The 17,048-nt window shown below is 36.0% G+C and overlaps 3 protein-coding genes and 1 long non-coding RNA gene across 4 annotated transcripts; 3 read left to right on the forward strand and 1 right to left on the reverse strand.

Moving 5' to 3' along the window:
* Positions 1-345: 345 nt before the first annotated feature.
* On the reverse strand, positions 346-5,356 carry LOC140004010 (exosome complex exonuclease RRP46 homolog). Its single transcript, XM_072061681.1, has 8 exons — positions 5,121-5,356; positions 4,558-4,671; positions 4,359-4,459; positions 3,660-3,680; positions 2,686-2,758; positions 2,532-2,599; positions 2,081-2,213; positions 346-723 (listed from the first exon to the last, which is right to left on the reverse strand). Exons 1-8 carry the CDS (start codon positions 5,224-5,226, stop codon positions 641-643), a joined length of 699 nt encoding a protein of 232 aa, XP_071917782.1. The 5' UTR covers positions 5,227-5,356; the 3' UTR covers positions 346-640.
* A 1,764-nt stretch (positions 5,357-7,120) lies between these two features.
* LOC113706130 (uncharacterized) lies at positions 7,121-10,768 on the forward strand. The gene is made up of 10 exons (XM_072061134.1): positions 7,121-7,151; positions 7,263-7,334; positions 7,459-7,535; positions 7,591-7,821; positions 7,915-8,042; positions 8,145-8,220; positions 8,523-8,579; positions 8,709-8,783; positions 9,740-9,805; positions 10,004-10,768. Exons 1-10 carry the CDS (start codon positions 7,121-7,123, stop codon positions 10,766-10,768), a joined length of 1,578 nt encoding a protein of 525 aa, XP_071917235.1.
* A 2,036-nt stretch (positions 10,769-12,804) lies between these two features.
* Positions 12,805-13,849, forward strand: LOC140012586 (uncharacterized). The gene is made up of 2 exons (XR_011819764.1): positions 12,805-13,175; positions 13,802-13,849. It is a non-coding gene; the product is annotated as an uncharacterized lncRNA (long non-coding RNA).
* Positions 13,850-14,072: 223 nt separating this feature from the next.
* LOC140012585 (probable glycosyltransferase At5g03795) lies at positions 14,073-17,024 on the forward strand. Its single transcript, XM_072060832.1, has 4 exons — positions 14,073-14,646; positions 14,777-14,913; positions 15,596-15,944; positions 16,221-17,024. The coding sequence occupies exons 1-4, from the start codon at positions 14,212-14,214 to the stop codon at positions 16,884-16,886; spliced, it is 1,587 nt and encodes a 528-aa protein (XP_071916933.1). The 5' UTR covers positions 14,073-14,211; the 3' UTR covers positions 16,887-17,024.
* Positions 17,025-17,048: the final 24 nt, after the last annotated feature.

Raw genomic sequence — 17,048 nt, forward strand, 5'->3', positions numbered from 1 at the left:
GGGGGAGTATCCTCCAACCCAAAAAATATGTATATGGCAGATCTTAAAGAGTTTTTTTTTTTTTTTGTTATTAGGGCATCCTTCTTAGTTTCTCTGGGTTTATACATTTGTCTATTAACGTATAGACTAATTTGTTTATACTCTTAGCTTCGCTCTTGATGCATTTATAGAATTAAATCGGTATCTTGTTGCAATTTAGAAAACAAAGAATATCAGGTTCCAAGCACTGCTATTAAAATGGCTTATCTTCAATTGGTTTGGATTGAAACTGATTTTTATCATCTTCCACGCATAAAAGACTCCGCAGCTATACTTAACAACCGACTTAAAAAGTGACAAAATGGGTAAAATAAGTAGTCTTGCAAAAGAACTTTGCAGTGAGATATACATCATCATTCATCCAGTGCTGATTACAGACGAAACATGCTAAATCTAGAAGATTATCAGTACATGGCATCACAGGCTCATGCAAGCCGATTCACACCCCATAACAAAAGCTCAAATGGAATTTCAACCAAAAGAAAACAATGCTTATCAAACATTTAGCAGTCGAGGATGCCGAGGTAGAAGAAAACTGATGATTCGCCGCCTCCCAGCATCCTAAACTCCCACAAAAGTTGTACAGGTGAATTGGAATGTGTCACTTTAAGCTGCTTCTGATAAAGACAGATAACTTCTCACATGCAGCCCGTCCTCGTTGCAGACAAAGAAGGTAATCATCCACTGTAGACAATATAGCCACAGTGTTATATTTGGCAATACAAAGAAAAGAGTGAACAAGGAAATAAAATCTACAATATGACTCTTACACCCACTAAGATAGCATAATAACGCTATAAATTACAACAGAAAAACTTTTCTTTGCTTCTGACAGTCCTCGCACAAAATGCCTTGCCATAAACACAATGACCACCGCAAATGCCTTCTTCTCCCCAAACCTCCAACCAAAACCACCAGCATACAAGTATTCCACGAAGAAAGTCCAACAATCAACACTCAACATCCTTGACAGATTCTCACCAAGCAGCACTCCTCACTTTCCCGCTAGTGCGTGTGAAGGTGGGGTGTCTATGTGAATCACTATATCCAGTTGGCATGTCTATAAGGAAACATAGACTACTATTGGTTTCTCTGCACCATGAATAGTGTGTGATTTAAGTATGTTTAACTTCTGTGGGTGTGTAAAAACACACAATCCGATTAGATGGGAAAGGAAAACAAGCTTGGCAGTGTGGAGATTGAAGCTGATTGCAGCACTTGGGGGAGGAGAGAGAATCAGAGGTCAATTGATTGGAAGTATATTAGGGGATGCAGGTGAGGGGCTGGCAGCGGCAACAGGAGTGCGAAATTAGGCCAAACCAGGTAGTTAGTCTGGTAAAGAGATGAATTTCGGAAGGATTGTGATAATGTCAGTTATGGCTGGGGAGGGTAAAGACGAAAGGGTCAGGTCGCTTTATTTTCTGGTCAGGGAGCAAGACTTGGCCTAGAGGCAATGGACAGGCAAAAGCAGCTTGAGGATAGCAGTAACATGCAAAGGGCTGGTAACCTTGTTGCCACCTTGCCTTCTATCAATGTCCTACTTTTTTTATATCTTTTTCTATTTAGTAACCAAGTTAATTCAAATACTTGTCAATAATTCTATTACTATTACTTTCTAATACTGTTGCTGACCCTTCATTGACGAAGTTGTACTTTAGCTCTCAAACCTGATTGAATCCTTGTGTCATTTAGCCAATCCCTCAGGGTCAAAATGTAAACTACCCCATAAAGTGTGATCTCAGAATCATACCATAAATAAGCATTGGAAGACAAAATTCATTACTAACCATTTTCCAACTTAAGAACTGAAGCCTGCAAACTGCTAACAACACATAGATTGATAAAGAAGTTAGATGGCAACTATACTTCTAATTTATACAGCTTACAGCACAGCTGTCACATTATAGAAGGTTGCTATCATCAAGAGCCGCCCTAGATTAAATACTCAGTGTGTGGTAGCAATCATTCGAAATATCCCAAAACAGAAGTTTAGAAGCTCAAGTTATTAAACTGGAGACTCAGAGAGATGTATGGCAGGCACCTGACATTCCACCATGTGTGACAGATGTAATAATCCCATGTTCCACTGGTTCACCTCCCACTTGTAATGATCCTTCAGGAAGCACGGACTGAATCGAGTTGGGAAAAGCTAAATATACAAATCCTTTCATGTTCTGCCATCGTTAAACAATGCTTGTAAAGATGCAGGTTAGTACATATGACTGAGTAATAGCTATTTTAAGACATATCTTCACCAAAAAAGTTTCATAATCGTGTTCCTATAAAAATATAATAATAAAAAAGAAAAGCACAAGAACAATGCTTCATGAAGAAATTGGAATGAACTACTCCAGGAGTACAATACTTCAGAAATGACGACATAAATAAGCTATATATATTTTTGAAACAGAAAACAGACACAGAATTGAAAACAAGTACATCCAAATTTGTCAAGCAGTAGAATGAATTATACAAAGAAAAACAAAACTCACCTGTTCCTCTGACTTGTTAGGATCCAAAAGAACCCGTCCATTTTTTGCTAGAGAACAGCATATTGCAGCTGAAGTATCCAGCAAAAACAATTAGTACCAATTAGTTAGTTCTTTCTCCTTGAAATAAGGTGGAGAATAATAAAAAATCATTTACCAGCAAGATGTTTCAAAGGAATGCCAGCATCCACAAGGGCAGCACAAGCTGCATTGATGGCACATGGGAGAAGCTTAAAAACTGTAATCAAGGAGTACATCAACAAATAAAGGAAGTTGCGAGAGAAAGAAGACAAACTTTAAACAAGTACTGCAATTTAGCAAGAAGTGGTGCATGAATACTGCAAGAATTGTTTAATGTCCATAGCAACTAAAAGATAAAGTATCCCTCCTTAGAAGGATGCTACCTGACGAAAGTGAAGTGCATATCCAAATTTGAATCCCCTACAAAGTGTTTAGTTTCTGGACATGTGACCAAAGGAGTAGAAAAATCGAGTAAAATGGTGCAAAAAGTTTATATGAAGCAGTCATAATTGTTACAATCACAATAATATCGCTTACAAATGAATGTGATCCAAAGAAAATAAAGAAAGAAAAAAGGAAAGGAGTCCATGTGATTCCAACTGAGAATAGTTTCTTAACAAGGTCGACTAAAATCCTAATTTTCACTCTTTTTCCCTTTGTTTCTTCTGGTTTTATTTGCTTTGACTTTTCTAGTTAATCAGCAGCAAGCTCCCTTTACACTCGGTACATATATCAAAATAAATATGACCAGAGATTGGATCCTGAAAATGATAAATAGCTTCACCGTTTTGATTAAAATGAAATCCTCTTTCCTCGATGATGAAAGATCTTCATGATGACTCAATCCCATACATTTCAACATATTCACAAGTCTCTGAAGATAATCTCACAAGAAAAGAATCAGAAGAAACAGAGACAACCTCCTCTTCTGATTCTGAAAACTCTGAGGAATCCTCCTCTGGAAATTCCATCATAGAAAATAATAGCCTCAAAGAGGGACTAAGCAAATTCGCCACCAAATCAACATGGTTTAGTGGCAGGAAAAATATTCTTACTATAAAAAGTTTAAGGCCAGTATCATAAATTGATAACTATGATCATGAAGGATACACCACCATCATCATTTACAACCTGCAAAATAAAATAAAATTCATGCTTGACATCTCTCAGAACCCGCAAGCACAAATCTTAGAGTAAGACAATTAATGATAACACCACAGCCTGAGAATCACAAATTGAAAGAAATATGTGTACCACAAATATAGAAGAAACAACAATCCACGTGCTGATTGAGATTTTAAGGGAAATTCGGCAGACTATGGATTAATATGAACTGGAATTAAGCCTTCAGCTATGCTTTATGATAAGTCATACTTCCTTTAGATTCAAGTCAAGCTAACTTAACATGATTTAGTTTTCCAACTTCATTTTCTTTACATTTTTGTTGTTCGAGCATTCTTTTAATGACTCTATAAATTGCTAAACTACTATAGCCTCTTTGCTGTTTACCAATAGAATGTACAGATGTAAGTAGCTAACCTAGGTCAAAAATGGTTTGCAGGAAACTATTACTGTTTCTGGTAAGCAGTGATTGTTGTAACAAAAATTATATTAATCAAGAGAACTAGTAGAGTCATAAATTCATACTTCATATTCAAATTTTGGAAAGATAAAGTTTCAATTCTCCAAAACCTATTAATTGTGATTCTGAACTTTAGTTGGATATTGAAAGCAACTATAATACTCCTACTATTCTCGTTGTCTATATCATCAAACGTCATGACTGACTCAACTGCTCAGTAAAATCACCTGAATTATGATCGATGTGGTGGTATTTGGATGAACATTCAAAAGGCAGATGCTTTGCAAAGTCCGCTTCAATATCATCTCACATTCTTTTTCGGGTTTCCCTAAGCATTTATCAAATTTATACAGATTAAAAGAGTGTACATATCTCCACTCTTCAACACATAAGGAAGACCAGTCTATCTACACACAGGAATCTCACCTATCTGCCCTGTTTTAGGCTTCCATATGACCTCAAAGCAAGCCTTTTCCGGGTTTTCATTCTTCTTTGTCCCAGCCTTAGGTCCATAAACTGCAGCAAGAACTTTGGTTTCTCCTAATGCCAAAACCAGGGAGATGAAAGCACACCATCAACACACGAAAATTTTCCAATAATTAAAATGAATGGGTAAAGAATTCAACATGAACCTAATCCCTCAATTTCAGAGCAAAAATTAAACAATTATCTTTAATATAAAGAAAAATCTAGCATAAATTCCAAAAAAAATCCTGAATTCACTCTCTAAAGAAACCAAAGACCGTAACTTTAATCATACTTGGACAAACGGTACAAAAAAATTTCAAGAAAAGCAAGGCAGAAAAAAGTGATAAAAACCCATGTGAAAAATATTAAAATTGACACACAATTAAGTCCAGAAAGTCCCAATTGATGGAGAAACCATCAAAGAAAAGGGCTTTCTGGAAAAAAAAATGGTTTACCATCTGCGAAACGAATTGCTCATGAAATGAGTTGAGGTGTTTATAGGGGGAGGAGAAATACGGCACCTTGAGACCAACTGGCGGAGCCGTGAGCACGGTTTAGAATGCCGCGAGAACAAGCCACTGGTCTTAATTGATTTGGCTTGCGCCCATCCCCTCTGTCAATCTCCATTCTTGTTTGTAGAAGAGGAGAGGATTCTTGGGTTTAGGTACCAGAGTTGGGGAGAGTTTGTAGAAGGGGTTTTGTTGGGGTTTAGGACTTTTGAAATTGGAAGGGAATTTAAGTTGGGCGAAATCACAATTCAGACATCAAAAGGTTGAATGTGGCTAATAGGCCCAACTATTTGGTCCGAATTTCCTTATTGCTTAAAAACTAGAGAAAATAGCAATTCAAGAGCATTCTTGAAATTCATTATTAACTTTTTAAAAAATCATGATCTTCTCAAAAATAAAAAAATTTCCAAATATTAGACACAAGTTAATAGTAATTTATCTCTAAATATTTGATCATGGCAAGAAAAAGAACTGGATTTTTTTGATCATAGGTGACAATTATATGTTGTAATATAAATATAAATATAATATATGTAGATATTAACATAACAAAGGTAGATAATAAAAAAAATAACATACAAAATTACAACAAAATTTTGGTACTCTTCAAATCAATATTATCTACTCAAATGCAAATCAAACACATCTCCACCATTAACGTTAACTATGACAATCCTATCATTTCGACAAAAAAAAAAAAAAAAATTAACGTTAACTATGGTCTAAAACCTACTATCAAAACTGTGATAGTCTATTGGAGGAATTTTATACTTTTCTAAAATATTTAAGATAAATGTCAATTTGGTCCTCCAAAATAAGAAATTTGTTGAAAAAAAAAAAAATAAAAGTCATCCCATGTGACAGCACTACCCCAAGAACGGTTGATCAAGGTCAATCGTTGAAAATAAGGGCTTGAGTGAATTTTGAAAATTTTTTAGGGACTTTTCCATTCAAGTCCCTAATTTAAAAACTTTGGCCAACACTTATTTTTGGGTTAATCTCAAAATTTTCCCTTAAAATTTGGTCAAAGTGTAGCTTACTTCCTAACATTTATTTCTTTTCACTTTACTCTCTATTTCAATCCAACTCATCAAATTGACCATTAAAATATTTGAGTTAACCTAGAGGGCATTATAAGGGAAGATTACCACAAGATTTCTTGGATATTCAAAGCATGAGGTTTGATTTTTACTATAGAATAATTATTTTTTAAATTTTTTGGATCAAATAAATTGAAATACCAATATTCTTTTTCTTTTTTTGTTTTTTGCTTAGAATCATCATGCATGTAATTACTTTAAGTAGGTAGATATTGAACTTTGAACAAAAAGAAGTGAAATATGTGCTGTATAGCAGTTAAGAGTCATGGGAAAAAAAGGGGTAATTTTTACAGTAAAGTATATATTTTCCTTCCTTGATTGCCATTCAACACATATTTCTCTTCCTTTTTCGTAAAGTTCAGGTTCTACCCACTTAAATTAATTACATGCATATGACGAATTTAAATTAATCACATGCAATAACAAAAGATATTTTCAAGAACTCAAACAAATTTTGCTACCAATCCCACAAAATCCTTTTTTCTTTTTAACAAACTGTTTGCTTAGGACAGCACAAAATGGCAATTAAAAGAATATCAATTATTGCTACAGTGGTGGCAGTTACCAAAAATAATCCATTGTCATTGGTCAGTAATATAAGTTACAAAACGGATTCTGTGTCAATAATCAGCAATGGCTACCCTCTATGCGTTTCAAATTAATTAACATTTCAAACCGTAAATTTAGACTTTCCCAGTATGCCATTTCAAACCGTAAATCATAGTAAATTGCCTGAGAAAATTTTCAACCATACGGGAAAAAACCATAGCTGGAGGGGCACTCTTTTGTACTTTTATGGCTTCCAAGTCATAACCGATTCTTGGAAAGCCAAATTGCTGCCAACAAGGCACCTGACAGCAACTCTACAACTAAACCAAATCCAAAGCAGAAAAAGTGAAAAACTTGGAGACCATGCACATCTCTTCTAAATATGCCATTTATGGTAGGATGATGGATTGTTTTGCTTCCATTGCTAACAATAAACTAAGGCAAATAGCAACTTGGAATTTCATATATGAGCATCTTTGAGGTAAATACATTTGATTCTTTGCAGGTTTTACAGCTCTCAGTCTGCTGTTTCTCTTCTTTCTTGAGATGTATGTTAGTACTATCTTACTAATGGGATGTCAGCACTCACTCGAGAGTCTTACTAGTCAAGAATCCGTGATGTGTGATATTTAAGCTTTTAGTGTGAAGTTCAAAGCATGTAATTCTGCCTTTTATGTGCCATATGGCTGGCAAATTTACAGGGAAGAAACATAATCACTCAGGATCTGTTTGCTCAAGTGAGATTAGAAAGGGAAAAGCAGGGGCTAATACCATGGAAGTGCTTTTTTGTTCTCAATGGTGTGAATTCATGCTAATACCATGGACATACTGAGGGACGCAAGAAAGCTCCTTCGATATCAATTCTCTCCAACACAACTGCATTGGACAAAGATGTAGTGCTTGGACAGCAGCAGAGTCAGTTTGCCTTAATTGGTGGAATTTCTTCGAAGAAAGCTGTTCCCGCTACCAAGAAAACAACCAAAAGTACAGAAAGAACAGTGGTGAAAATAAGGGAGCTGAATTACATGTTTCAGAGACATACTTCATCGCCTCCCAATTCAACGGTACATTCACCTCAATGTTATTTGGGACGAGCTGTTGTTGACATAAAAAGACCTTTGTTAATGCTTTCTTCTCTTCTTTAAATCTGTCATTAGATACTACCGTCTTCAGCTAGAGATAAACAATTGCTCAAACCAAGATTAGAGATGGAAAAAGTGGAAACTGTCAACGATAAATCTGGCTTATATGCTCCTATTTACTGGAATATTTCAAGGTTTGAGAGGTAAGTTGATAGCAGCTTGATTTTTCCTGATTCAGATGATTTCGATAGTCACACTAGTTTTTATTCAGATTGGATTCTCAAAAAATCTAAAATGTGATACAGACACCATGAGGCTAGCATCTCATGGAGTAAACTTTATCTACTCCTCTTGCAGCCCCTTCCCACCTTGAACTTTCAGGTACGAGAAACATTTTGCTCAATAAAGTGACCTGACTGTTCCTTTAAAGATTACAATTTGGTCATTCATTTTATGGTCCAGAGTTGAGACCACAGAGTTGAATGAAAATTTATGAGCCTAATCAATAGCATAAAAATTTCAGCTACAATAGCAATTCTCCTTCACTTAAATTGCAATATAATGAGTTTCTAAGTTGAATAGATGGATGACAAATTCAGAGAATGCTCAAGTTGTTTGAAAGGAAATCCTGTATCTTTACGAATCCATTGTGTTTACTTCTTTAATGTTTATTCTTTCTTCAGGTAGGAATTTTTGCGATGATAACTATTTCCGATGCAATAATCAGTATACTACTATATGTATGCTCAAAGTCATGATCATGCATGAGGCCTGCCAAAAAAATACAGGAGAGACAAATAGAAAGAAGCTGATAAGTGAAGTTATAGGTTCTGGAAGTTCTCTTATCTAAGCATTGTTTCAGTGTTTAGACTGAAATGTTTTCATCAAAACAATCTTGCTATTGGCTTCAGTTTCCCCATATGAATGCTGTGGTGGCATACAAGGTTTCTCACGTAGAATAGACTATTGGTGAACTTATCCTTTTTCCTGAAAGTACTACTGGCTCATTTCATGAAAACTGTTCTGTTTGCTTGACCTGACCATGAAGAATCTCAGACATGGTCCCAGTGAGATTTCATCAATGTGATTGGTCGAAAATGGCATAGCCTGTCAATCTACAAATGCTGGTTTTAGTAATTTCTGTTCCGCTCTGAACTCTTGTTAATAGGAAAAGGTGATCATGTGCTTCTAAATCTTGATGTCATGAACTTAATTGAAAAGACCCGAAGTTCAGTTGCAACTTGCAAGTGTGCAACCTTGCAGTTCAGAATGCATTTTTGTGTGGATTCAGTGGCATATCTAAAAGATGGAAGTTAATTTATCTACTTAACAGGGATTGGAAACTTCTGTATAGTCCAGAGTAGAAGTTCTGGGCAAGAAGGGAGATACAGAAGTTTCAAAAATCTAATTTATTAGGTGTGAAAGACTTCGTCAGTCAGAGAAGTGTTATTCAAACTTCTGAGAGTTTTGAAATGTTCTTGGCAACTTTATCTTTTACAAAGAAGAAAAAAAAGGAATGCCTATTTCTTCAGCTGTATTGAACTGCATTTTGCAGTGCGATATGACCAATTATATTGTCACACTTCTGTAGTATGACTACTTCAAACCATTAATGCAGGAGCTATGAGTTAATGGAAAAAACGCTTAAGATTTTTATCTACAAGGAGGGGAAAAGACCCGTATTCCATCAGCCTGGCTCACCGGAATTTATGCTTCAGAGGGTTGGTTCATGAATCTTCTGCAAGAAAGCAAACAATATGTTAAAACTAATCCAGAAGAAGCGCTCCTATTTTACTTCCCTTTTAGTTCTCAAATTCTGGAAGAGATCGTATACGTGCCCAATTCTCACAGTTTTGACACTTTAAAATAGTATCTGAGAAACTACCTTGATATGATCAAGGCAAGGTACTCTTTCTTGAATAGAATTTCTGGTGCTGACCATTTTCTGGTTGCTTGCCATGACTGGGTAAGTATTCATGCACTTTTGTACGCTTTTAAACTAATGCTGGATAATTGGAGCAATTTTACCAGGCATTTCTAACTAATTCCTTTCACATGTTTTTCCAGCTTATTAAAACGAGAAATTCAGGACTGTCTTCTTCCTCTATGATCAAATGCTAGTTTCTAAGTTTATGCGTCTTTAAATGTTTACTCATATTTATAGGCTCCAGAGGAAACTAAAACACTGATGGCTAATTGCATAAGAGCTCTATGCAATGTTGATACGAAAGAAGGCTTCCAGTTGGGCAAGGATGTACCTCTTCCAGAAACATATGTGCATTCATCAGTGTCTTCAACTAGAGGTCTTGGAGGCAAACCTCCTTCTCAGAGGCAAATCCTTGCTTTCTTTGCCGGTAATATGCATGGCTATGTTCGACCTCTTCTGCTACAACACTGGGAAAACAAAGATCCTGACATGAAGATAGTTGGTCGCTTGCGCAAGGATAGCTACATCCAACAGATGAAAAACAGCAAGTTCTGCATATGTGCAAGAGGTTATGAAGTCAACAGTCCAAGGTTAGTCGAGGCAATCATGTATGGCTGTGTTCCAATGATTATATCAGACAATTATGTGCCTCCATTCCTTGAAGTTCTGAACTGGGAAAAGTTTGCCATTTTTGTTCTCGAGAAGGATATACCGAATTTGAAGACTATACTCATGTCAATATCACACAGGAGGTATCTTGTAATGCAGCACAGGGTTAAGCAGGTAAGACAGCATTTCCTGTGGCATCAGTTACCTGTGAAGCAAAGCCCTGATAACATTTACAAGCTGAGCAGAAGGCATTATTACAATAATAATCCCCTCCTCCACCTCCATCCTTTTCTGTCACTTCAGGCAGACTATGCAGAAGTAGGGAAGACAACAAGAAATGTGTATGTGCCAAGGAATTTTACTGTACTAAAAGGCCTTCCTGGTGTGACATAAAAACCAAAAAAGAAGAGAGAATTGTATTTTGTTAAAATTTTTTTGGTTCATATTACTTCATCTCGAAGGATAAGATCAAGAAAAGAAAGGAAATAATTAGCTAAAGAAGTTAAAAGTGGACAATCACAAGATTAAATACCTCACTTTTTCACTTTTTTTTTGCCTCTTCTTTTCAGGAAAAATGTTAAATCAGAACGAACATTGGGGTCATAGTGTTCATGAATCTATTAAGACACTGTAGGAAAGCATGGTATCCAATTCCAACACCAGAAATGTAATGAAAATTGTCGCTATTTTACTTGCACCATCAGAATTTATTGTTATTACGACTTTGCATTTAAAGCATTGATTTGAAAAAAGAAAAGGAAAGCACCTCTCTTTATCACTTGCTTTCTATCATTTTTTATTTACATTATTAGTTTTGAGATAAAAAAAAAAAGTAATCTAAGGTTGTAGTTTAATTTCTTATTTGATATACATTATATGATATACGAGCAAATAAGAGAAAATGTGGTTATGTGCGAGAAATAATATAGTATATACATACATAAAAGATAATGAGAAAAAATAACTTTGCCCTATCTCCTTCAATAATTAAGATACTCATATTCAGCGAACAAGTAAAATAAAAGAAATCAACGAAGACATTTCATCTTTAGCCAAAAAAAAAAATTAAGCAAGACTTCTATCCTAGAAACTATAGATTATCTTTTTCATTTTGTGTTTTTTTGAAAGTATATGCTTTTGTATTTGTAGTGGAATAAGACATAATTGATACTATTTGCAAATTCAGTTGTCACTGTCCCAAGAGGCAATAAGCCAATAAGCAGCCTTTTGGTGACTTCAATTTCATAATGGGTGCAAAAAGCCAATAATGATGGGAGCCTTTTCCCAATATATCTGAAAGTCCCAAGAGGGTCTGAAATAGCATATTAACAGTCCAACCCAGAACCCATAACTTACCAAACCCCGCCACACAGATTCGGCTTTCTACATTAATTGTATTCCTGATTTCCTTCCCCGCCCCTCATGGGCAGTTCGGTTGATCTCAGCAAACCTGAGCTGGTGTCCAATACCCGCAAGGGTTTGAGTCCCGTAATTAACGTGTTCGGGGAGATGAGGCCTCTTCTCCCGGACCGGAGTGGGATTAGTCGGGTCCCGTAAGAATTGATCCGGACATCCACTCCGTCAGCCAAAACAAAAAAAAAAGATTTCCTTCTCCACTGGGCCACTACTACTCGTGTAAAGTACTGTAGTATAATCTACCAAAGGGTACTAGTGTGTGTATATATGGAGGTGTGTGTGTGTGTTTTTTGATTTAAAAAGATTAATAACATGGCCCAAGGGCTACGAAATTGAGAAAATAAGCACATAAAAATATATTTTGTTGAATTGCATTTTTTTCTTTAAAAAAATTTTACGTTTTTTGTAATCACATATTTCAATCCTTTTTACCTTATATATATCAGACAGACATAACGTGTGTATGTGTGTGTTTTTATTGTTGATTAAAACGATCCTTTGGAGGTTTTAGCAAATTTAGGCTTAATAACATGGCCCAAGGGCCACGAAATTGGGGGAAAAATGATTAAAAAAAAAAGATTTCAAACTTCATTTTCTACATTTTATTTAACTTTTTAATAACTTGCTCTTCTTAATTCTTTTTTTTTTCAAAAAAGAGGATTCTGGGAAAAATATTTCGGGGAGTTGGGCAACAAATAAAATTGGATAGTTCAGGAATTTGAGAGCTTTGAATTAATCACGGATTTGATTGCCATCTTACTCGGTCTTTTATGGAATAAGTTATGTCTATCTTTCGAAAAAAAATTAAAAAATTAAAACGTGTAATATTATCTATCAATCACTTATCAAACTATTTGGACAAAAAACAAAACAAAAATTAAATCAAGCCAAAAACTATCAATTTTCTACTTAACAAAGTTCCAGTGGCTTCTCTTTCCTTTCCTTTCCTTTTAAAAGCAATTAGAAACTAGGGAATTTTTTTTTTTTTATTATTTCAAGAGTACATAATTATCTTCAACTTCTACTTCACTCCCAAAAAAAAAAAAAAAAACAAAGAAACTCATACAAGATGTACACGCACCGACACCCGCGTGTGGGACAGGCAGGCAACAGTGACGTAGGCATATGATTGTGTAAAGTAACATCCAAAGTTGTTAATTGGAAAATGAAGCTTGGTAAGCCGTCACCTCATCCTATTCATAATATTCAATTAGTACATGACTGTTTTATATTTCTCAATTCTCAGCCCTGTAGATTTCTTCTCTTCTTTTCTTTCTTCTTTTGGGGCTTGAAACTTTCTCTGTGGTATAACTGAATTTTGGCCTTTGCATAGTAGCATATTTCTTCTGGTTTCACTATTTTTTGTCTTTCCCAGCTTGTACAGGTCAGTTGAGCTTCTATTCCATCTGGGTTTTTCGAATTTTTAACGGGTTTTAATTTTCTTGAATTTTTTTCTTGTTATGTGCCTGTTCTTTTTTTATGCTAAAACAGTTCTGGGTTGTCAAGGAATCTTTCTTTCCATTCATTATTGTTATCATTATTATTCTTGACGGTGAAGTGGTTTGTTGGTGTAGCCCATTTTATTTGTTGTAGTCCGTGTTCCTATTTGTTGAATTCAAAGGGAATGGAAATCTTGAAAGTATAGAATAAATGCAAGTATAGCAAAATTGTTTAAGGATTAGTTAAGCGTTGAAGATGGTTCATTGGTTAATAAGACCTCACTCATTTGTTTGGCCAGCTCAACTTTTATAATCTGTATATTCTAATTGGTTTATTCCAAGCAACTGGAATTATTGAAGAATAACTACAAAGGAGGTAACCATTGCCGGCAGTCTAATTCTGATCCTGTTTATCTGATTTGTTTTAATGGTGGATTAGTTACTGCTTAGAGATCAGAATTGTTGTATCTCTTTGATGTTTCGCATACTAGTGTGGAATTAATTGAGTTGAAAACGGTGGAAAAGCAAGGTCAGAGTGACTAACAAATAGTGTTACTCGGGATCTGTGCAGAGGTGGAAGAGCTCATGTTGATTGAGTTGCTGATTTAATATGAACAAATATCGACTCACAAGCCTGATCGAAAGCAGGAGGCTGCTATGGCTACTTGCAGTGTTATTTGCTCTGGTTTTCTGTGTGCAATATTTTGAGCTTCCTTATGGAAATGCTTTTTTGGCCTTATTTTTGTCTGGCAATGCTGAAGTTTCATCAGTGGGAAACTCCTCTATAGGAAATTCATCAAGTGGCTTCTATGTTGGGAAGTCATTGGTTGATGGAAGCTTGAATTTTTCTAACAGCTTAAATTACACAGACCCTAGCACCTCTGAACAGATGCAAAGGCAAAACATTCTGATGATGACTCCTTAGATGTGGTTGCTGATAGTGACCCTGAAGATGAATCTCCATCGAAGGACTTCATTGATATGAACCACAACTCAACAGCGGCAGAGGTAGTAGGAAATCCTAGCCTAGCACCAGAGAAGGCTGTGGAGCCTAATCAAACTGTACCAGCATCAGATTCAAATGCTACTTCAAATAATAACATTTCACTGGACAGAATTGAGGGACGAAATATTGCACCAGTATCAGTTGGAAATGACATCTTGGATAGCAGCCTTTCAAACACTTCAGATGCATTGCAACCATCAGATTCACCATCTTCCATGGACAAAGACGCTACCAATGCACTTCAGAAAACTAGCATTCCTGAATTTCTGAAAACTGATCTTGCTCCTTCAGTCAATTATTCTTCTAGGAATGCAATCCCCAAAGTGAAAGATAGCCCTGAAGATGCAGTGGCGTCACTTTCAAAGATGAATGATATGCTTCTTCAGAGTCTCACTTCCTATCATTCAATGGTATGTGAAAATATTATTTAGTTTGACCGTGTAAGATCTGAATTCCATAGCAGAAGCTTAATCTTCTGTCTTCTTTGTTGTTGCTCGTCTGAATTCAATTGTTTCCATTTTCTTTGCATTTCCTCTGTAGAGACCATGGTGGAGTAAAGGTACTGATCAAGAGTTAATACTTGCAAGATCCCTCATAGAGAATGCCCCCAGTGTCCAGAATGACCCTAAGCTCAACCAATTTGCTCCTCTATACCGTAATTTTTCAATGTTTAGAAGGCAAGTTATGGAGATCTTGTTGGCAACTGTTTACTATTAGTTACTACTTTATTCCTTCTCAATGTTCTAATCTTTATTTCTATTTTTCCTAGTTTATCACGGAGACATGTATTGCTATTGAAGTTGTGCTACTAAACACGTAATTGCATTCACCAAATTCCCACCTTCTTCCTATAGCTTGAACGTTGCTTGCTTAGCCATGGCTGGAGATTTTACAAAATATGCATTTTGTTGGAGGTAGTAATACTGAGGAAAAAGTTGCAAGCTAGCACGTAGCAGCTCATGTTTATGGCTTATTCTGTTGAATGTAGAATGAGAACCTCAAGTTTTTCCTTGCTTTTGTACATATGGATGTTTGGTGAACTTCAGGTTGAGCCTTGAAGCCTTTTATGATCAGTAATATTCCGTCAAAGGCCCTATCTCAAGCAGTTAGTTTGCTGCGTTGAAAATGAATATTTTAAATGCAGAATTACATCTGTTAGTAAGAGAAGCTTTTTCTGCACTTAATTCTATGTACAATTGTGAAGCTAAGCATTCAACCAACAATGACTTGAAAATATTTATCTGAACTGTTGCTCAATAATGGCAAAAGATAATCTTAAGCTGTTTTAGTCCTGAGGATGTTGACTTCCAGCTTCCACATGCAAGGCTTTTATTAAGACAACTGAAATTTCTACTGCAGGAGCTACGAATTAATGGAACAGACTCTCAAGGTTTACATTTACAAAGAAGGAGAAAGACCAATATTCCATCAACCAGTGCTCCAAGGGATATATGCTTCTGAGGGATGGTTTATGAAGCTGCTCAAATCAAGCAAACATTTTGTTACCAAGAATCCGAAAAAAGCTCACTTATTCTACTTACCTTTTAGTACAAGGATGTTGGAGGAGACATTATATGTGCCTAATTCTCACAGTAGGAAGAACTTAATTCAGTGCTTGAGAAATTACCTCAGCTTAATCACAAGTAGATATTCATTCTGGAATAGAACTGGAGGAGCTGATCATTTTGTTGTAGCCTGCCATGACTGGGTATGCATCGTAATTTCTCTACTACTTAGTCAAACAGGTTATTTTCAATCTCTGTGTAGAGCTGCAAAATGAGCTTTTTTTACTAGAACCGCTGTGCTATAGTTTATTTTCATATTTTAGGACAGATTTATCTACTTCTTGAAAGATTTGTGTGGTGGCTTCCAATCTAATTTACAGATCTTTTGCTTCAAGTTCCCAAGAAAACAGGCTGGGAAAAAGTTGTGCAGATAAAATATTGAATAAACATCTGTTGACATACATGTAATTGTATGGCAGGCTCCAGCTGAGACGAGAAAAATCATGGCACATTGCATAAGAGCTCTATGCAATTCGGATATTAAAGAGGGCTTTCAATTTGGCAAAGATGTATCTCTTGCAGAAACATATGTACGCTTACCTCAGCATCCTCTTAGACAAGTTGGCGGGCGACCTCCCTCCAAGCGAAAAATTCTTGCTTTCTTTGCTGGAAACATGCATGGATATCTCCGTCCTATACTGCTGGAGCACTGGGAGAATAAAGATCCTGACATGAAAATCTTTGGCCCATTGCCTAAGGTGAAGGGCCAAATGAGCTACATCCAGCACATGCAGAGCAGCAAGTATTGCATATGTGCAAGAGGCTACGAAGTAAATAGTCCACGTGTAGTTGAGGCCATCTTTTATGAGTGTGTTCCTGTCATTATATCTGACAATTTTGTGCCTCCTTTCTTTGAAACACTAAAATGGGAGTCCTTCGCCATTTTTGTCCCAGAAAAGGATATCCCAAACTTGAAAAACATACTTCTGTCAATCCCAGAGAAGAGGTATCGAAAAATGCAGAAGAGGGTTAAGCTGGTACAGCAACATTTTCTTTGGCATCCTAGGCCTGTAAAGTACGACATTTTCCATATGATACTCCATTCAATTTGGTATACCAGAGTTTTCCAAATAAGTTCCAAGTGATAGATGTCAGATATTTGAAAGAAACGTACTAGAAATTTAGATCTGTAGTGCAGGTGTTTGATTTCTTGCTGTACATAACTGTTAAAAGTAATTATTTCTGTTATTATATGGGCAATAATGTATCCTCTCTTCTCTTTCTGTGTGTGTGTGGCTGTGTCTGAA

Source organism: Coffea arabica, chromosome 8e, assembly GCF_036785885.1.
Source record: "Coffea arabica cultivar ET-39 chromosome 8e, Coffea Arabica ET-39 HiFi, whole genome shotgun sequence".
Classification (NCBI taxonomy): domain Eukaryota; kingdom Viridiplantae; phylum Streptophyta; class Magnoliopsida; order Gentianales; family Rubiaceae; genus Coffea; species Coffea arabica.

What these genes read in the sequence shown, in the direction of transcription:
- LOC140004010 (XM_072061681.1), bottom strand. Translation starts at nt 5,226, where the DNA reads ATGGAGATTGACAGAGGGGATGGGCGCAAGCCAAATCAATTAAGACCA. An exon ending in TCCTTTGAAACATCTTGCTG is followed by an intron (nt 2,600 to 2,685) that starts GTAAATGATTTT and finishes TGGATACTTCAG; the next exon opens with CTGCAATATGCTGTTCTCTA. An exon ending in CACACATGGTGGAATGTCAG is followed by an intron (nt 724 to 2,080) that starts GTGCCTGCCATA and finishes TATTGTCTACAG; the next exon opens with TGGATGATTACCTTCTTTGT.
- LOC113706130 (XM_072061134.1), top strand. Translation starts at nt 7,121, where the DNA reads ATGCACATCTCTTCTAAATATGCCATTTATG. An exon ending in TACTATCTTACTAATGGGAT is followed by an intron (nt 7,335 to 7,458) that starts GTCAGCACTCAC and finishes GCAAATTTACAG; the next exon opens with GGAAGAAACATAATCACTCA. An exon ending in CATCGCCTCCCAATTCAACG is followed by an intron (nt 7,822 to 7,914) that starts GTACATTCACCT and finishes ATCTGTCATTAG; the next exon opens with ATACTACCGTCTTCAGCTAG.
- LOC140012585 (XM_072060832.1), top strand. Translation starts at nt 14,212, where the DNA reads ATGAACCACAACTCAACAGCGGCAGAGGTAGTAGGAAATCCTAGCCTA. An exon ending in TCACTTCCTATCATTCAATG is followed by an intron (nt 14,647 to 14,776) that starts GTATGTGAAAAT and finishes TTTCCTCTGTAG; the next exon opens with AGACCATGGTGGAGTAAAGG. An exon ending in AATTTTTCAATGTTTAGAAG is followed by an intron (nt 14,914 to 15,595) that starts GCAAGTTATGGA and finishes TTTCTACTGCAG; the next exon opens with GAGCTACGAATTAATGGAAC.